General features: G+C 30.4%; 1 protein-coding gene across 1 annotated transcript in view; it reads right to left on the reverse strand.

Moving 5' to 3' along the window:
- The window catches only part of LOC107436781 (putative acyl-CoA dehydrogenase 6), a 43,192-nt gene that overhangs the window by 11,473 nt on the left and 9,311 nt on the right, over nucleotides 1-22,408 (reverse strand). The window contains exons 3-4 of the mRNA XM_087159026.1: nucleotides 13,328-13,457; nucleotides 10,577-10,683 (exon numbers count right to left, since the gene is read on the reverse strand). Of these exons, the coding sequence (XP_087015152.1) occupies nucleotides 10,577-10,683; nucleotides 13,328-13,457 (237 nt within the window). The remainder of the gene's footprint in view (nucleotides 1-10,576; nucleotides 10,684-13,327; nucleotides 13,458-22,408) is intronic.

Consider the following 22,408-nt stretch of genomic DNA (forward strand, 5'->3'; position numbering starts at 1 on the left):
TATTCTTATCGTCTCCGAAATGAGCACTCAGCAGCTGCTTCACATGAGTAGCAATGTGTGGAGGAGCGTTTCTTGCGTGAATATTGTGCAATCCACACACTGACGCTGCTGAAGTGCCCGAAGGAAGTGGTTACGCAAAAGTGCTTCATACTGCTTGCCAGTAACGGAGATCCGCAGGTGTGATCTCGAATAAAAACGCTGCCGTTAATCCGCACTACACAATGTCCTTCTCAGACAGAAGAGGTGATGGCTGTAGCTGGAACCGATTTTTGGTCGACTCTATCCTACAATTTTGCGTATTTACAGAACCTTGCAAATGGAAGTGGGCTTCGTCAGGAATATGATCGTGCTGTGAAAGAAACAGTTCCTATCCGTGCGCAGATTCATTTTTGTTGTTGTTCTTGTTGGGTTTTTTTTTGTTTCTTTTCTTTTTCAGAATCAGTTTTTTCAAGGACAGAAACCGCTCTAATCTTAAAAATTCCTTTTTAATAAGTTTATTAGTAAAAAGATAATTTTGTTTATAAAATGCGCTTTTATAATAATTTTATGAAGGCATCATTTTATTAATACGTAAATCGAAATGAAATGAAAGGATAGCTGGATTTAAAAAATAACCAACTCTATTTTTAAAAAAAAAATTAAATTAGGAATAGTACACAATGCGAGACACGATAAAAGTAATAAACGAGAATTCACTTACTAACGATAACCTTATATTGCATATCAGTTACCTTTGGAAACAGTTCTTATCTCTTTTCAGTAAGTATATCTTTAAAAATTAAAATATAAATGTTAAAATTTACATCTGATAACATTTGACTTCTCTTACTTTTTATTTCATAATATTTTTTTTTTTCTTTTTGTTACTATTAACATTAAGCCAAGAACGAGCCCTTGAAAAGAAAATCACGACAGAGATAAATTTTTCTACAACAATTGATAAATAATTATTATTCTAAAAAAAATTGCAAAAAAACACTTAAAATTGCAACTACTTTCGAACAAATGGGAATTAAGAAGAAAAAAAAAATCTCATTAAGTTCATAATTCAAAATGGTCCTATCAGCACGTCAAACTTCAACTTTGTAGTTGTATTTCAGCAGGCATGTCGAAACAAATTTAGCAGTGATTCTCGAACTAGTAATGGAATTTTTTTTTAATCCGTTGTAATTAATTCCTCAACGCCTTTCTATTCACCTTAGAAATTTCAAGTTTCTAAATCTTATAGTTTTTTGCGCAGCAAAACACAATGTAACATTAAGTTAGAACACCAAAAACAGCGGCGATCCGTACAGCACATAAAATCGCAGAAATTTAACTAATACATAACAGTTAATAAGAAACGTGACAAAATTCTGCAAGTTATAACAAACACGTTTCTGCTGATGGGCCGGGAGAGCCTGGTCGGTAGGACGCTGGGCCCATGTCCAAGAGTTTGTGTTCTCCATATCCCCATAGCAAATCAATACCTCAAGGGGTGCGAATTCAGGAGTTTCCTTGTCTTCTGGATTGGTTTAAAATTACAAAGCAACGTAGTTGAACATTAGTAGTCGTAAACCCATAAAATAGAGTGGTATGTTCAACGACGGTTATATAGATTAAAAAAAAGTTTCTGCGGGGTTAGTAGGGCACTGAGCCCATGTCCTCTTGGACATGGCTCAGTGCCTCAGTCAGGAATTGAGCCCACGTCCTCTTGGACATGGGCTCAATTCCCGTCATCCAAAGACTCCCCGTGTAGTATATGGTGACTGATGCACGTTAAATCTGTCGAGTCACAATGTCCTCCATGTTTCCATAACAAACCATACCTCAGGGGGCACTGATCCAGGAGTTTCTTTGTCTTCTGGATCGGTTCAAAATTACGAGGATACGGAATTGAACATTAGTAGTCGTAAACCCAAAAACTGGGTCAGCTGTTCAACGATTGTTATAAAATAAAATAAAACATGTTTCTGTGAATAGAGCGCTCGCCTCCCAATGAGGTGACCCGGATTCGATCCCAGCGATAGTTGGTGGATTCGAATTCCAAACTCGGCTCGCACCGACCACAGCGCAGGTGAAAAAATAACGAAGGTAGACGGATCATGGGTTAGAGTCCCCGTGCCACCAAGCTAACCTTGGAAGGTTTTCGTGGTTTTAATCTTCATGTGACGCAAATGCTAATCAGTTGCAACAAAAAGTTATCCACGAAGGCAACTTTTTCCCATTACTTGATCCAGGATTTCCCTTGTCTTCTGAATTCAGTTTAAAGTTACAAGGCTACGAAGTTGAACATTAGTAGTCATAAATCCTAAATAGGGTCGGTTGTTCAACAGCGGTTATAAAATAAAATAAAACATGCTTCTGCTCTACTCGGACAATAAAACTACAAATAAAACTCGGTTCTTCTTTGATTTTTATTAACTTTTATTTTTAGTATTATTTTATTATAAAAAAAGTTTAAGGCATATATCTTTTTTAGTTACATATTGTTCGATAACAATAATTAGTATAAATATATTTGTATAAATATATTTGTATAAAATAAGTTGGGTTAAACTTAGAATTCTGATTTTTAAATATGCTGTTAATGGCAATTTGTTTATACTTAATCATTAGGAAACAACAACCTGAAATGCTAATTATTGTAACAAACTAATAATTTAGGTTTATTATAATATTAGAAATTTTACAATTGTTTCTAGATGTTTAAATTTAAAAGAATATGATTTAAAAAAATCATAAATATTTAGAATAACTACATTAAAAAATAGGTTATGAAATTCGGAGAATTTTACTATTAATTATTTATACTTTTCATTTAAGTTTTTATTTTCTTTGACTTTATCCATTTTTTAATTTTTTCATCTGCCTTTCTTTTTGAAGTAACTGGGCGGTTTCAAGTTAGATGGCGAATTCTTATAAAGGTTCTGAAAAACAAAATAAGCGTATTGCTATTTAATTCATAGCTGGATATCTTCCCTCTAATTCATTAATAAGTTCATTGATGACACTTTTTGATTTTGTGCAAAATGTCCCATGCACACTTTGATAAATGTTCTCAAATTCCTGGCATACTTCCATCCATGCTGCTGACGGAACAATTAATCCTCCCTTATATAAGAGAGCACTTGGTAGAGGTACGACAATTTTAAAATCATTCTAATCGATAATCCAAAGAAACGTCTCATATCATCTTCATAATCTTCTTGCAACGTTGAAGCCATTCTTTACATAGTTGTTCATTTACTTTATGGAACACCTGGAAAATTATATTTTTTCCTTGCGTGTTTCTATCAGAATTTTTGCAAATTGCAATCGCACAAACTGGCATTTCGTTATTAATTTTAATTTTTTGTAATTCACTTAAAAAAACTGAGGAAAATCATTATAGAAAATAACGAATGTCTTGGAATATGTCACAAAAAGGAATGCTCCAATATTAGTTAGAGCTAGTTAGACCAAACACTTCGTTCTTGATGTAAAAGTTCAAGCTTTGGGCCACAGTGACGTCATTGGCGAAAATCGGAGGTTTGGCGCGGCGAGAGTTTCTTCAAAGGGCGTGCTGGGAGCTTAGGTTTAGACTTAGGATAAGGATAATGGTTTTTTCTTAACTTGCAACAGAGTATAGGAAGTTTACCTTTTAGTAACTATTTTCAAGAAATAATAATGGTTATTTCTTACTTTCTTTCATAATATTCATTAATATTACCTTAGTTAGTTAAATGACAATATTATATTATTGATTATAGATATTATATTATTGTGTGATATTATATTATTGATTCAAAATAGTCACACAATTTATAAATATTATAGCACGAAAAGTATTTCTAAAAATAATTTTGTGTAGAAACTTTATTTTATTTTTTACTAGCTGAATGCCCGTTCTTCGCATGGGGTGTATGAAAAATTAGTAAAGTATCAATAAATCACAGTAGAGAAACACTACGAAATCATGCTCATGAGTGAAAAGCGCATAGCGACACAATTACAGAGCTTAATGGAAGAACCTGGTAAATGGTATTTTTAAAGGAATTAATGAATCGCTGGTTTTGCCTTTCTTTAAATCTTAACACAACTAATCACATACACTTTTAGTATGCCAGTATAATTTTTTATTTCAAATTAGGCAATAAGGTTTTATTTTTCAGGTAGTTAGGTTTACATAAAATTAGGAACAATAAAGCGGAAAATTATTAGTCCCGTCTTCTATTAAATTGGTAATAAAATAATTCGGATACAACTTTTTTTTTCATTCTGTAAAATGTTACTTACCTGCTTCTTTCACTAAGTTTTTCAATTAATATAGCTAAAATAATTTCATTTCTTTTATTTAATATTATATGTTGCCCTTTAAGGTGGCTTTACGTTATTGAAGAAAGCAAAACTTGTTTTTTGTAGTTCGTCCCATTAGAATAAAGAGAAAACGTATTTAGCATCACTTGGCATGATGCTATTACTCGCAGCTAAACCATAATATGCAAAACTTACCATTATCCTTACCATTAACTTATATATCCTTTTCGAGGGGCCGATCTAAAGCATCGATTTCTAAACGACTTAGTATTGGTTCTGTTTAAATCATCACGAAATATATCAGTATAATAATTTATATCTATATTAGCATATTTGGTACTTATTACGTAACCCTTCGACATTTAAGTTTCGTGAAAAATATATTTGTCAGTGAAAGCCAAGTAAAGTCGAAATTTTTTTTAAAAAAATTTGAATTCCTATTAGAACTTGATAGGGATTTTGGAGAATGGCCATTTCTCTATCTCAGTGTTTCCCAAACTTATGACCTTTGTGTACCCTTTCTAAATTTTTCGTAATGCTGTGTACCACTAATAAAAAAGTGAATGATTTTTTACTGTAAAAAAGTTGCATAAAATTTGAAAATCACAACAGGCAGTTGACACCACTAATTATTAATTGTTATCTCTGCAAAAAATAACCAATAGAAAAAAAAAGTAATTGTAAATTTTCATGGCTAGTTTTGTTTTTAAATAAAAAATTTTGAAATTTCCGTTTGTTGCAAGATATTTCGCATACGAACGTGTACCCCCGCTAAACTGTTCCCGTACCCCTGGGGGTACGCGTACCACACTTTGGGAAACACTGCTCTATCTAATCGTTAATTTACTATTGAAATATTTAGAAGTGAAAGAACAAAGTTCTTTTGTTCTCATTCATTAAAATATTAATAAACTATATTTGCTACCACAGGAAAAATATTTTCTGAAACCACGGAAAACCCATTGTAGAATTCTTATCAAAACTGCACCAATTAGTATAATACCAGTAGTACATATTACCGTCAGGGATACATATGAATTAAGCGTCATCTGTGAATGGTGATTTTATACGGTTTTCCTAAGCAAATTTTTTATTTACCTTTTCTACTTTAACTTTGCTTTTTAGCGCATAGCTGATATTATTTTATTTCAATTAATACACATTATCAATATTAAAAAAGCATTAGTGTCAGTAATAATATGCCAATTCAAAATTAATAAATATCTTTTCACCAATATTTTTTCAATAATTTTGATCAGTTTCTTATGTCAATTAACAAATTACAAACATTAATTAAGCATCATTGTCGCCATTGATAATATGACGATTTCTTACGATTCTTCTAGACAAATAAATAGATTAACTCCATTGCTTCTGCTTTCTAGTACAAAGCTTATTTCTATTTCAATATGCATAGATTAAGCATCATTGGCCTTAATAATAATGAGGCGATTTTTTACGTTTCATATAAACAAATAAATACAACATTCCCATTAATTTTACCTTTAAATACATAAATATTTTGAATAAACAGTTTTTTGGAAAAATATTTTAAAAGAAATATATAAAAAAAAACGAGGTAACAGAGAACTTTAAAAGTATAAATTCGGTGATGCAGCCCACGCGTAGAGCCCCTGAATTAGACAGGCCGACTCATCATCTATTTTTGCCCCAAAGAGCTAACATAAGCACAATACTAACATAATGTTAACTTGTGAACTTTTTTGCTCCAATATTGCTTGATAGGTCAGCTCTGATAGTATAGGAGCCTTACCCACGCATATTACCACATCATGATGCTCATTGAATTTATCTGACATCGCGAATAATAAAATAATTCAATATTTATATACGTGCAATTAACTATTTTTTATCAAATAGAGCTATAATCTAGACATTATCACTGATGTTATTCTTTTTTTCATTTTTTTAAAATTTCTAATGGCAAAAAAAGATGACAAACTCTTACAAAAAACAGTGAAGAAAAAGGTGAACAAAAAGTAAGAGAAAAAAGTCATTATCTCATTAACAGATGTCGGGCACTCCAGTAGCACCTCACCTCAGAGTCCCCACGTAGAGCCGAGCATCTAGCGAGGATGCCGATGCTCCCAAAAACTAGACAAGTTGCTAGTGAAACTCTTGTTGGTGTCAAGAACAATCTCACAGCGGAGATTAATACTTAAAATTTTTTGATATAAATTGTTGTCAAAAAACTTTGTTTACAAAATTAAATTATATAAAATTATGAGGCTTTATGTCCTACTTTTTGCTCATTTTAATGTTTGAAGTAATATGATTCTTAAAACTATGGAATGTAAAGTTTAAATGGGCCTTTCATGTTATTTAGTAAAACTATATCTCAGGCATTGGGTTTTAACTCTAATAAGAAGATACATATTTTTTTCTGTTTATTTACAAATATTTTTCCGATGTGTTTTGGATGTTCCTTCTCTAAAAAAAAAGTTACCATTTTGTTTTCTTTTGCATAAGAAAGAATATCAAACATTTTTTCTTTTTTAAATTTAATAAGGCACAATAAAGAAGGAGCGTTACAATGCTACATTAAAGACGTCTCCAGAGTAACTGAATGACTGTTCAAATAGAAATCGCAGGTATCCGTCTCATACAACAACGCCCCCTATAGTTCGTTGCGATCACGAATTCATCTGACACAGCGAATATAAAATATTTAAATACGCATGCAATAAACTATTTGTTGTTCAAATAGAGCTACAAGCTAGCAATTGTTATTGATGTTATCTTAAAAATATGTGAAAATTGAATCGCTAATTTTAAAACAATGGCTAACGCTTAACTAATCAGAAAATTCAATTTCATTTTTCGCTCATCCTGCAAGAACGATTTGTCTCAGAATGTTCTAATGTTGACAGTGACCTTCCTCGTGCTTGAAACTATCTGTATGGGAAATTTCATCGTTTTCCGTCCGATGGTTTAGGAGTCTATAAAAGACATACACACAGACAAACATTCATTTATATATTTATAAATTTAAAAGATTTAAGGATCGCCCAGAATCAGTGCCGGAAGACATTTTCACGCCCAGGGCAATACTGAAAACTTCTCCCTTAACTCAAACTGGGAAAATGAATTTGAATTTAAAAAAAATAATAACTTATTTTTTCCCTGGAATTGTCGGGCTACAGTAGTAATAATGTATAAAATTGTTTTTTTTTTCTACCAGAAAATTTTTAAATCTACGTCAAACCCAAATGATGATTTAATAAGCATGAAAAAAAAATAACAATAAAACATTGAAAGGTTAAAAAAAAAGCAGATAGTTTAATTAATGAGAATATTACTTAAAATATTCTAGAACAAATATCTTTAAGGAGCATAATACTTTCGGACCTACAAACATATAAGTATAAACATTAAAAAAAAAAATTTCGTACTTTAGTAGATTCAAGCAGTTTTATAGACTTTTCAAATTTAGTTGTTAAACGGTTTTATTTTCGATCGAAATTTTTGCCAAAGAATTTAGAATTTGTGTCATTGTAGATCTTAAATAGGTTTTTGTAGCTTTCAATTTGCTATAAAAGAACGTTCGTCACCTGTTATATATAGTTAACATTGTTGTTAACAAAATTCTGATGCTTATTTACTAGTTTCGAAAAATATTTTTTTAAATTGTTCTTATGAATGAACAGTATGAGTATCTTCCATATTTTTTTGTTATAATTGTGCATGTTTAAATAATATTTTAGTGTTTTACCATTCAATATATGCCATTTTGTAAAAATTACTATAGAAAAAAAAAAATTTTTGTCTGCGACTTGAGTAACCTTTATGGGTTTATAAACATTTTTATTAATTTATGAACTGATTCTCTGATTCGACCATTCACTAAAATTCCTTTCAATGACTTCCCAATAAACAATTTCCATGCTATTTATTGTGAATATCTGTAAATACACCTTTCCCTAATCCACTTGTAATAAAATGTTTATGAAATAGCTATAAAATTACCATTTACAATAAACTAAATATGGCCTCATATAAAATACAATTACAAAGAAACGGATAGTAGTCGTAGTAATAGAAAAATATTAAATTATTGCTATCAAGTTTTAGAGAAGATTAGATGTTCTCTATCCAGGCAAAGGAAGGTTTATAAAACTATACATAAAAACCTAACGTAAATTACAATAATAATAAACGTTTACATAAATCAGACGAATTAATAAGTTGTTGATCCCGCTATTAGCAAATATTTGTAGAGAAGAAGTGTTTCTTCAATAGTCTCCATATCAAAGAAAAAAAATGTAAAATATATTAGGAATAAATAGTTATTTCTCATTGTTAACGTAAAATTTACTAAAACTTTGGTAATTATCTTAGAAATTATCCTTTCCATCTTGTTTAGCCCTTCAAAAAATCCGATGTAAATTAGATGAAAATACATTTTTGAGACGAAATAGAAGTTTTGTGCAAAACGAAATTTTGTACATAAAATATTAAGGTTTACATCAAATTCACATTAAATTAAGAGAGCCTTTGACACACAGCTTTACAGTTAAAATTAAAATTTCGATGCGTGCTCGCAAGTAATAAATCTGAGCATGCTTTTTAAATACGTTGTGTGCAATTAAATTTGAAAATTGATTAAGTGATTACACAGCAACGAATTACGAACCCGAGACATAAAATGGGCTTTACAATTATAAATTCACGCCCAACGCGTTTTAAATCATTTTAACAATCCTTAAACAATGGCATTTCTTTTTTTCTTTTTTTTTTAGATCTGTTATTGAAACTTTCTAATGTCTATTTTTTCTCTCAGGTAGGAAGTAGTTATATGTTATCAGATGAGCAAATAATGAGCTTAGTAAGTAGGAGCATAGTAAAAAAGTGGTCTTTAAAAAAAAAATACGTACTTATTAATTGATTGCATTTAAGGTTTAATACACGATACACTCGCTTCATTTAATTTCTGGGAAGACCTATCACAAAATATTATTACTTAAGAAATGTAAATATTTGTTTATTTCATAAAAATATATACTTTTTATATCATTGATTTATATATATATATATATATATATATATAATATATATATATATATATATATATATATATATATATATATATATATATATATATATATATATATATATATATATATATAAAAAAGCTTCAATTAATATTTTTATGTTATTCCTTTTCTGTAAATCCTTTTCTTAATTAAAGATTCAAAACGAAAGGCTTTCTCACACTTTTAAATTCACACCCTGTCCTTTAATCTATTTTTAGCCCAAGTATGCATGAATTAAAAGTAAGACATTTCCCCCTTTGCTCTTTGTGGGAATCGCGCGACCCATTTAATAAACCAAATACATCGAATTGAAAGTTTAAAACCAATTTTATAGAATTGTAAAATTCTTTTCTTCAAGATGTGGTGTTTGCACCACTGTATTTAGTGTTGTTTTAACGTGCTATTCCTCCAATAAATTATGTAAGTTGTCTTTAATTTTGATTCTGTCTTTCTTTCTAGAGCCATGTTATTTTTTCTAAAATATTGTCTTTCACTAGAATTCACTATTCTTTTTTAGCTTCCGCTATATATCCTTTTTTAGATCACGCGCCGGTCTTATATGCACATATGCCGGCAGTAATTATCTTATAGCTTAATTCATTTTTCTTGATTGAATTATTTCTTTTCAGTTACCTGCTTGATTTAGGTAAGAAAGTAAGATATGTAATTTATAATATAGTGATTTATTTATCACTTAATTATTAACTCTCTCGAGTTAATCCCAGCTTGTTTCTTGTATCTTGGATACATCATGTGTAAACACACATGCTTCCCTTATATTTTATCTATGTTCATTTATCTCAACAAGCTATATCAGAAATATTTTACGGATTTACTTTGCAAGATTTTTCCTAACTTATATTGAGGAACACAACATTTCGTGACCACTTTGATAAACGTTCTCTGTCTAATAATTAATAAATTAATTTTGTACTCTCCTTTCATGCCTAAGATCTGTTTTAATCCTTAAACGACGTTATATATATAGTTTTTAACATGCATTTTGCGAGCTATATCCAGTTCATTAAACACGCAGTGTCTATAATAAAAAGCTCACCACTGATATATTTTTCATTCCGGTAATCAACAATCAATAAAAAAAATTAAAAAAATTGGAGACAAATTTTACCAAGGGTATGCAGGAGTCCCTTATAGATTGATAACAAAAGAAACACATTTTAAAATAAAACAAAAAATACTTACGAAAAACTGTTTAAAAATGTTTTTAAATAGAATAAACTTACCAGCAACGTCAGAACCACAGTGTACTTCACTGACACCAATACAAGATACCCGATCACCAGCTATAGATGGAGCCAAAAACTCTCTTCTCAGCTCATCGCTTCCGAATCTAAAATGAGTGTGTAATTTAATACAACAATTTTGTTGCTAAATACTTAATATTTCGGACACAGCTTCATAAAAAATGTAAATGTATATTGCATAAAAACGTGAAAGATAGAAGTTGATGTTGTTTTTATATCAAGATTATATAACAGTTTACGTTGAATTCCTCCATGGATTACAATAATAGTTTCCCAGAACAGGACTGTTGTGATATTGGCACAGATTTATCTAGCCACAAAAATACGTAAAGCCACTCATTTTCGATGACTCCCGCTTTTTAACCAGGGATTCTGAAAGAAAAGTGGTTGCAAGAATATACTTAAGTTAATCAAACGTTTTTCAGATCAGAAAATTTAGAGATTTTAATTTGTTCAAAAACATGATGCCTTTCACACTATAGGTAGTTTTTGGGATTAACTAAACTATGGTGCAATTAGATACTTTGCAACAAGTATCGGTTAAACATTTGCCGAGTTTGTTTTTTTTTTACAGTGTAGGGTCACATGTGTGAGTATACTTGATTTTTTCTTGTTGAAATACCAATTATGGCTTTCCTTGAAGTAAAAACGCATTATTGAACTGCCACAACAAGTTGGTGGAGTGTTTAGTGAAAGAGTGCACTTTTTATAAGTAAGAAAAAAGTTAAAGAACGCCAAATATGGGCATATTTCTTTGGCGAAAATTAAAAATGGCATATCATTCCAAGTCTTTGGTTCACTACGATTGAAAGCTCATCAAGTTAGATTTTTAATTTATTTATTTTGTAACAAGTACGTCAAATAAGTTGTATATATTCGCTTTCCCCCTTATTTTCCGTTTCTCTTTTAATTTTGCTGCAACCCTCTAAGCACCGGAGAAAATTGTTTGGCTGTGGAAAATTTTCTTATCAGTTGGCCTCGAGCAACGGCATCACGTGAAATTATTCTGAATATAGTTGATCTTTATTTTGATGGGATGAACAATTGAAAAACGTATTTTGCTTGATTCAATAGCATGAAGCCACCGGAAAGGACAAAGTATAATAATAAATTTAAAAAATGGAATCATTTTAGCTTTATTAATTGTGCTAGTATATATCTATCAGTTATGTGCAAGATTTCGTTGCGTTGTTCAGTACCCCCGTACGAAGAACAGATATTCAACTAGTAACAAAATAAATGAGAATATAATAATTATAAATTTTTGAGACATAAAAATTCAGTTTAAAATTCGAGTAAGAAAATGATTTCTTTTTACTTTAACACCTACCCCAGTAGAAAAAAAAATTCACAAAAAAAAAATTTTTTTTAACCTTTTTTTATACAGCTTTTCAACAAGGTTTCCTTTTTGCACCCAAGTTCGTAGTAAACACGTAAGAAATCAAAAGTGCGGACAATGTTTAAAAATCTAGACAAAAAACTGTCGGATAACATATTTAACCCTTTCAATGCCATCCTCATCAATCCAATAGACACAGCTCAAAACAATTTTGTATAAGAAAATGAGCTCAGTTCAAAGTGAAAGTTTAAGAAAATGAACAAAGCTCAAAATGCGTGTTTAAGAAAATGGGTATAACTAAAAATGCGTGTTTCAGAAAAGGGGCATAACTAAAAATATGTGTTTTAGAAAAAGGACATAGCTCAAAATGCGTATTTGAGAATGGCATCAAAAAGCATATTTAGAGTATTTAAGAAAACGAACTGCATAGGTGTTTTAAGCTTTAAGTGCGAATGCAAGAAAAATAAAAATTAAAAATTCTAATTCTTTTAAAATACCATAATTTAGAATGCATCGTTTATAGGTTATGAGAGAATACAGGAAAATATCTACCGGTATTCATAAACTAGTTTTAGTAAACCCATCAATGTAACTGAATGTTAGGATAAATATAACTGCATGTAAGATTTTGTTACGTACTAGGATGAAAGTGAAATGAATTTTCTTTCATTTAAGATTTAACACAGCTATTAATTATTTGCCCTTATATATTTCAAAAGTAAATTAACTTTAATTATGTTTCATTAGTAAATTAACTTGAATTATGCTTAGAAGATATTTGGAATGGGTTGTGTCTTCAAATACATTTATTAAATTATTAAGCATTTAAGAGAAGAGTGACTGATACTATTGTCGAAAATTTAGAGTTTTATATAACTCTACTTCTTCATTAATTACTTATTTAGAAGTGAGTTTATAAATCTACTTAAGATACCTCCCCAATTAGCTGTAAATAACACCAAACAAGGCCGGGTCGGCAGGACACTGAACTCACGTTCATGAGGATGGGAGAACGAATCCAACCGGCCAAAAACTCCCCTAGTAAATGGCTAGTAATCCTAGTGTAGTAAATGGTGACTGGTGAAGGTTAAATCTGCCTGCCAGCAAAGTCCTCCATGTTTCCATAACAAATTATACCACTGGGGGTACTGAATTGGAGATTGACCGTTATCTGGTTCAGGTTAAAATTACGATCTATGGATGAATGAATAGATGTATGAATGGGTCCGCCCTAAAAGCGGGTGTGGCAGAAGTCGAATTCATGGCCACAGGTGGCACCACTGGGAAACAAGAACGATAGCATTCCTTCTGCCTTAATGGCCGACAACAACAGCATCAAACAAGCACTTATTTGACAGATGAGGATAACAAATCTATAATTAAATATTTACCTCGACAAAGCTGGAGTAGACATATCGGTGTGTACGGCTATCGCCATTTGGACACCTCCGCAACCAATTTTACCTAATTCTTCTAAGAATGCAGCGGAATACGAATAATCCAATTCTAAGCCACCATATTCTAACAAACAAAAATTTATAAAATGCATTTATGTAGAAACCATAAAAGAATTAATATTACAACAACAAATTATTTATATATAATTTATGAATAGAGGATAAAGAAAAAAAAATACAGACAACGATTAAGAAATCAGAAACAATGATGTAAAACATTAAAATTTCTTGGTAATAAGAGTGATTTATTATTATTTTTCCAAATTAAAACTTCACCTGTGGCCAATTAGTCTAGCACAATAAACTACCGTTTCGCGACTTAGCCTTTCCCTGCTGTCTTCGGCAGCATTTCTCAGAATTTTAAATGTCCCTCAAGGGGTTCCCTTTGTCATCATGCTAACCGTGGGCGTTTTACTTCTCCATCCTCCACGAAGACTAATTTATACCAGAAGTTCCCTTGTCTTCTAGGTACCGTTCAAAATTCATGGAGTTGAACACTGAGAGACTTAAATCAAAAAGGGATCTGCTGTTCGACACCTGATATAAAATAAAATCTCTCTGATGGACTCAAGCGCTTTGAGATTCTCCCTCAAATATTCCACACAATGGATTAAAAAATGACATAAAATCAGCGTGTTTCATTTTCACAGTCGCGACATAGCAACTTCTCGAATTTTTTGGATGTCTGATAAGACTAACCTGTCACCAATTGTGTTTTTTAGTGCATCGAAAACCACTATAATTTATTATCAACGCAGTTTCAAAGTCGAAAAAAATCCATGCACGGTTCGAAGGTCAGGGAGTGTGGTGCAGAGAATAGGTATCACTACCCCCTCGTCTGCAAACAATCTAAATTTCAGGTACGGTAGTGAGAGGAAGCAAGGGTAAGTTCTTCAGATTATCACTAAGAATTAATCCCAGATCATCGCCAATAGCTCATGAGGGTAGCTTTAGTGCGCCGCAATAAATCCCATTAAAATAAAAAAGGAGAACACTACTGTAATGTTTTTTATTTAAAATAAAAAAATTTATTATTATTATTATTTTAATTTTCGTCGCTTGGGTAGACATGGCATCAAGCAAGTCCGGCAAGCGTTCTCCTTTTTGATCAACGACGCAGAGCATTTTCGAGGGTTAAATTTTCCCCATTCGTCCAAATCATAGAGCAAAACACTCGCGGTTCACACATGTTACAAAGTAATTAATTGTTTAATATTAATATCAACCGTTTATTATCAATAATAGCCAGGTAAATCGGGTAAAGAGAATAATGTAACAGAATTTATCACATTTACCGGTTATTATTAATAATGACAAATCACGTTCAGTCAAAGTTATAATTTTCAACACATTTATTAAGAGATTTCCAAACACGCATGCGAAATGGTAATTTTACGCACATTTATTATTTTAATTTCTGTTTTAATTTTATTATATTGAATAATATTTATTATTTCCCGAGCAATATTATTTGAATTTAAGATATAAGTAAAAATCCGTATTTCATGCAACTTTAATTTTTTTTTTAACCCTGCCATTCTCTACGAAAGAATTATTATCACAGCACAGACATTACAAAACTATGTTAGTGTTGAAGTTTCTATAAATTATAACTAATAAATCACACTGATCAAATTTCATTGACAATCATTAATAATCAGTTAATGTAATTAATGCCTTTAATCAATCACAATTTTTTAAAAAAAATTTTATTATTAATTATAATTACTGGTTATTATTATTAACAGTCATATTTATTACTTTAACCCTAACATATATCAAGATAACTTTCAACAATGTCCAATAAACAAATATTTTGTTGAATTACTAGTATTTAACCAACTTTTAACTCACATTTAACCACTTCAGAGCAAGAGCCAGTGAACACCGAACCCACGTAATAGTATAAAGGGTGAAAATTTTTCTACGACAAGTACAGTACACTAAAGCGGGTAAGAACGGTTGGCTATAATTAACTTTGTGACGCGTTGCTACTGGCAGGTAACAGGTGGCAAAGTTGCACAAAATGGGACCCTACTTACATCATTTTATAAAAGCTGAATCTTTTATATAATATTTTATATATTACCTGTGCAACTATTTTATGACGTTTTCCAAGTAGCCGGATAGTTCGCATACTGCTAACTACCTGATAGATACTTCGAAAGGTAAAAAAATAGTAACCGACTTACGTCATTCGCTTTCTATAAAAGGTGAATTTTGTCTATGTTATTCGGGCAACTGCTTTAAGACTTTTTCCAAAGAGCCGGTCAGTTCGCATGCTGCAAACCGCCTGCCAGGCAACCCTAAAGGTTAATAAAATGGCACTGTACTAACGTCGTTTTATAAAATCTGAATTCTATATCTGTTAATGTTTGCCTTATTTGAAGTCTTCAGACAGTTTCGAAATTCTTAACCCACTGCCAGACAGTTTTGAAGTTTCTAATCCTCTGCCGGACAGTTTCAATGTTCCTTATTTTCTGTTGAATATCTTTAAAGTTTGCTAAATTTTAACTGTACTTTCGCCATTTTATAAAATTTGAATTCTACAAATGTTATATGCCAACGATGTTTCCTAAGTAATAGCGTTGAAAATCAGCTGTACGTTAGGGCACTAAGCAACGTAACTACTAATCGCTTACTAGTAAGAGCGTACTAGTAAGATAGTCAGTTTTACAGCGGTCTTTCGTTGAGCACATTTTGTATCCCACGACAGATGATCAGATAAGATAGCACATACTGTTTTTGTATTTTCGGAATTTTATATCAAATATCGCGCTTCAAGCGATTTTAAAATCAAACATCGAGATTTCGTATCCACGAGATTTTAAAATCAAACATCGAGATTTTAAATTCAAACACCGAGATTCTAAAATTAAATAACGAGATTTATGTGCACGTGATTTAAAAATCATACATTGAAATTCATATATTCACACAATTTTAAGTAAATAAACAAAATCTCACATCGATATTTTCATTAAAATGTTGATAACATTTTGTGGATAAGTGAGTCTTGCATACTTTTTTTCCTTCTCAATTTTCAGGTATTTTTTCAATCATTTAAAAAGTGTTTTTACACGTAACATTTTTGGATTTCTATTTTCAGCTTATTTTGGTTTATTAACAGACTCATTCCTGTGGTGTGAAACAATAAAGAGCTTTATAAAAATTAAATATTTTTTTTAAAAAAATCCATGATTTTCAAACAGATTTTGCCCAAATGATTTGGCTACAAAAGGGTAGAAACTATTTACAAAAGTTAATCAATGTTTGCAGAAATTTTTTTAATTGAGATTTTGTGTTCGAGTCAAAATCAAAAAATCTGATAACCATGGTGGTCCTTGTCACCAAATGTCTAATGATGAAAGTTCTGTTGGTGAAACACCATGAGATAAATAATCCACTGGAGTTAGGTTAACCGGGTAATACCCCCATTATACTGGAGTTGTGTAATTGAGAATTTCGGTGTTCGAAAAATGTTTTCCATCGATTTGAATCCCCTTGAATCCAGTTTAAGGTAATTGCTGAGTCGCGCCAAAGTGTTGCTGTGTTTCTATCTAAATTTGTTTCTATACAAAAATGGTGGAGTAAACGAGCTTCCAATAAGGCGGCCAATAGCTTCAAACAAGGAAGTTTTATTCTTTTAAGAGGAGAAAGTCTATTAAGACTGCAAACCATTCGAACTTGTAATTTATTATCTCCTGTAAAACGAACAGTCAGCAAAATAAAAAAAAATTAAAAAAAACGAATGACCCTGAATAACTTTCGTTCTAATGATCGGATTTTCACGAACTAAGTGTCAATCCTAATGGTTCCAGGCGGTGACATCAAATATGCTAATTAATTAGTGCTAACTATTAATTAAGTTACGAAATCAGACACAAAAACGTACTTTCTCTGAATAAACATACATTTTTTTTACATATTTGGATTCTTAACCTTCAAAATATAGGGGGTAGCCGCAATCTGGGAAATAGGGTCCCCATAGTTTGGTCAGGAGAGCGATCCAAAGTTCGTACCCCTTAATGTTAATTTAACTTATTGCGTTTTTAGTCATTTTTTTAAAACTAATAAAGCAATTCAAAAAAAATTGCACCCACTCATAAAACTCATTTACTCAAAGATAATTTCATGAAAAAAATAATTTTTAATAAGTATTAATTATTTTTTATTATTTAATTAAATTGAGAATGAAAAAATTTTGAATTATAAGGTATGTATTTTTTATACCATATTAATCTACATATTTTTCAATTGAAAAATCTAAAGTTTCAACTGTTTTTATTTATTAGAAGCTGAGAAAAATAAATTATTTTTAAAAAATAATTTGGCGACAATAAAGAAATAATTAAATGGGGCGATTAATATTAAAATGTGATAAACTTGCGAGGAACTTGACTCGCGCGCGTAGCGTAAAATTTCATTCATATTTTTTTCGCTAATAATCGTTTGCTAATCTTTTTATTTTTTATTTCTTTCTAATTGGGTATAATATGAAAAAAACACAACTACTTCGATTTAGTAGGAACAACATATGACGCAATGCTAAACGAATGGAATTTAGTTGTTGTTTATTTAGTTATTGTTATTAGTAGTTGTTGTTATTTGTTTTAGTTGTTGTTGTTTATTTAGTTGTATTTAGTTTCAATAACTTTTCTTTATAATGCAATAAAATCTGGCGAGCAGCTATTTAAACGATCGAACTCTTCGTTTGTTTATTTGTGGCTTGAAGTTAGGCTCGCAGAAAATGCCGTTCATGGGTTAAATTTAGTAGGAACAACACAACCTGTGACGTAGGCTATATTATACCCAATTATAAAATACCAGGGCTAATAAAATACGCTGTTTCTCTTTCAGTCCTTTAATAATTTATTTGAAATTTAGTAAAGAAATTTGAATAAAACATTTTGAATAAAAAAACACTTAATTGAACGGATGTCTAGTTTTATAAAAGCGTGCTTCTGATAGAATACTATTATACACCAGAATATGCTTATTTAATGCGATTATTATTATTTTTTATCTTGTTTTTCAATAACTGATACAATTTCAATAATATACACACGTATGAATAGATTTGGAATAATATATTTATCAATTTCTTGAATATATATTTTATAAATATTAATAAAAATACGTAGTCAGCATTTTTAATGATCTTAAAACTTTTTTACATCTTATATATCGCCTTAGTCTTAAAATAAATTTGTAAATTATCTGTCTGCGCTTGTTTCGCAGAATTATTTTTTTAACTTTTTAATTAAATTTTAACACAAAATCTTATTTTTTATGCAACCATATATATTATTTTCCAATAATATACTAATCAATCGTTTTAGTATTTTAATTTATGTTTTCCTTTATAATAAAATATCTTTTTCAATTATTGCTAAGTTCTTATTGAAAGTAATAAAGAAAACGAAGGAAATAAAAATATGACCACCGAAGCCGACGTCTTCAGGGGGTACCGGCCTCGGTAGCCATAAAAACAAAACCATTTCTAATTGAGGGAGAAGCAAATGCTTAAATTAACTCCCTCAGTACCCCGATGGTTTCGTATAGAAGTCCAGGGAAAAAAAAACATGCAATACAAATAACAAATTAAGAAAAGAAACTCAAACGAAATCATCAGAAAAATAAAAACTCAAAAAAATAAAAACTCAAAATTTTTTATTTCTCTGATGATTTTGTTTGAGTTTCTTTTCTTAATTTGTTTGTGATTGTATTTGTATTGTATGTTTTTTTTTCCTGGACTTCTATGCAAAACCATCGGGGTACTGAGGGAGTTAATTTAAGCATTTGCTTCTCCCTCAATTAGAAATGGTTTTGTTTTTATGGCTACCGAGGCCGGTACCCCCTGAAGACGTCGGCTTCGGTGGTCATATTTTTATTTCCTTCGTTTTCTTTATTGTTACTTTTTTCTGAAATTTCTGCTGCTTTTTAGCGCGTTTTTTTTTTCAAAGAAGTTTTTCCTATTCAGAATTAAAAATATTTGTGTTTCCTTTTAGTATTCTTATTGAAAGAAAACTTAGAATTATTGTCAGCTATCTGAAAATTAAATCTTGTTAAGGAATTAAAAATATTCTACTGATCACACACAATATAATTCGAAGCAGAACAGCGGACTGTTTACTTAGAATATTATTGTTTACGAAAAATGAAGATAAATTATTTTCTTTTTTTCTTATAGTTTCTTATTTATTCGAGTAAAAAAAAGTAAATGCGTATGTGTGCACAGCTGAAAAGTACAAGAGATTGCTTTATTTTTTAAATGAACAAAAACTATGGACATACAATTTTATTTCGACATTCAAAGTTATTCTTGTGCGCTAACTTAAAGAAAGTTACCCTTCTGTTTTAAAAAGTTGAAAATATTTGCTTAAAAAGTTGTGTATATGATTTCTCAACTTTTTCACAGTTCAAAAAAATAGTGCTATATCAGGAAAATGTTCGATATGCCTTGTTTTGTTAAACAACTACTAAAATAAAAAATTTTAAAAAGATTCGAAAAACGTGCTATTTTTAGAATCATCATCTCAAAAATTGTTCTTTTCCTCCATTTGACTTTTTTCTACTTACTTAACTTATAATAATGGTTTTAACACACGTTTTGAAGAAATTATGAATACAAATTTCTCCTAATATTTTGTAATAAAAAGAACAAGAATATTAATGATTCATTTATAGTTTCATTGAACCGGAGTAGTTAATAGTTTTCGTAATAATCGGCCTTACAACTATTTAACTTAGATTCTTTGAACTAGGCGTCACTTCATACATGTTTTTCGACATTGAAATTTCAAATATAAAATGTAAAAATTACAAGAATGCGTAAGCTTGTTTTAACTAACAAAAAAAGGACGAAATCGTTGGCAAAAGAAGTTATCTCATGAAAAGAGTGTCAGAGTTAAAAAGTATTGTAAAAACCTTAATACAGGGTAGGGTATCTGCTACATTTTAAATTTTCAAATTCAGATTTTCACGTCTAATTCCAAGAACCTTTCATGACTTAACGAAGTTACTATTTTTTCCGACAAAAACAGAATAATAAATTTAAAAAGCATTATAATAACATTTCTTTATATAAAGATTTCTTTGTTAGTTTATGTAATGTTTTGACGCGTAAATCCATTTCGGGCAAATCCGTGGCTAAAATTATGTGTGAAACAGGCAATTCATGTTTCTTTCTCTTTTCTATTTTTTTTCTTAAATAAATATTAATTTTCTAAAATTATTAATTGTCAACTTCTTTAAATTACCCAGTGTAATATTACCTTGAGCACATCCATTATCGGGCTCATCTTTGGTTACTAACACATCAAACGCACTTCAGTACTGCAGAGTACGAACGCACTTTAATACAAAGCCCCTCTATTTAAGCTATTACCTCATTTTTCGCTTTTGGTTTCATATTTTGTAATCTGGCAATCTTGTTTCGAAAATATTTTAAATCATTCTTGAAAAATTTCCCGTTCATGTAAGTTCATTTGAATTCGCTACTCGCTTTATGGAATATGTTTTATTCTGTTTTTTCTTCATATTTAATTTTCTGTTTTTACGTGATATTTTTATATTTATTTGCTTTGTTCTATTTTATTTGTTGTAATTTTTTTGTAAAAATTTTTTAGTGCTTCTCACACTATTGTATTGATATATTTTGCTTAGGCTATATTGATACAATATTAAAAAGCACTCTTTTGTACGGATATAATTGTGAGCTGTTGAAAAGATCGTATCTTTTATTTCCCGGATATTTTTAGAAATTTTTTTTCCTTTTTTTCGGAATTTTTTTCCGGTTTCTTGTTATTTTATTTTTATTATTATTTTTCTTTTTTTATTCCTTTTTTAATTCTTCTGTAATTTTTCCCATGTTTTCTCTACGTTTTGAAATTATTTTATGAGTTCTATTTACTTGCAGCTTATGCGCAATAAATAAAACTTATTGTTTTTCTTAATTTTTTCCGTGTTTTTTTTGTATTTATTTATTCCGATTTACAATTTTATCGAAAATAAATACCGAGAATTTTATAAAATCTTGTGATTATGCATCAGAATAGCTATCTTTTTTTCAGGTCCACCTTTGCTTGATCATTTTTTTTCCTTTCCTAAGAAACTCGAAGTGAGGTGCAAAAGCAATTAACCCAGCAACTCTTCATAAATTTAATAATAACTTATGAAAATTTGGTTTCAATTCAAAACTGTCATACAAATGACGTTAAAACAGCTTTAAAAAAATAAATGTCAGATAGAAAGTTTAACGTCAAGATTCTAAAATCTCGGAGAATCAAAAATAATATATTAATTGATTTAAATTTCCTTTTCAAAGGAGATTAAAAAAAAACAATAACAATCTGTTTCCTTTAACCCAGTCATGTCAAAGATACTGCCCGCGGGCCGCAACCGGCCCCCGGTTCGTATCAATACGGCCCGCGATCGCGATGTGTCACAGAAAGAACAATCGTGTTTTTTAGAGCTTTTAGACTTCACTCGATTCCTCTAAGGAACTTTTAAAATGTGCACACTACATTTATAAGTAATTTCAAGGGCAGCGCGTGCCTAGAAAAGCGAGAGAGATAGACAGTAACAGTAACGCCATTTCTTAGCAACAAGCGGAATCTTCGACTGGAATATACTTAGCAGCACAAATACGGTCGGCGCTCCTGCCATGGCTGGCAAACATTCGGGCGTTGTAACTAAATTAAAACAGAAAACATCAGGGAATTTTGTGGGATTTCCCTGTATAATTCATCAGGAATCATTGGCACCCAAACATTTAAAAATGAACCATGTCATGCAACCTATAATTAAAATAGTAAATTTTATAAGGAGCAGAGGACTAAATCACCGACAGTTCTGGACGAAAATTTTTTTTGATGTCCCTTATTTCACTGAAGTTCGTTGGCTCAGTCGAGGAGTAGTTTTAGAAAGATTTTTTCCATTACGTGACCCTATTCAAGCTTTCATGTTAGAAAAAGGCAACCCAATTGATTATGACAATGACTGGTGGATTGA

Source organism: Parasteatoda tepidariorum, chromosome 1, assembly GCF_982258835.1.
Source record: "Parasteatoda tepidariorum strain Cologne lab strain chromosome 1, Ptep-v5.0, whole genome shotgun sequence".
In the NCBI taxonomy this organism is placed as follows: domain Eukaryota; kingdom Metazoa; phylum Arthropoda; class Arachnida; order Araneae; family Theridiidae; genus Parasteatoda; species Parasteatoda tepidariorum.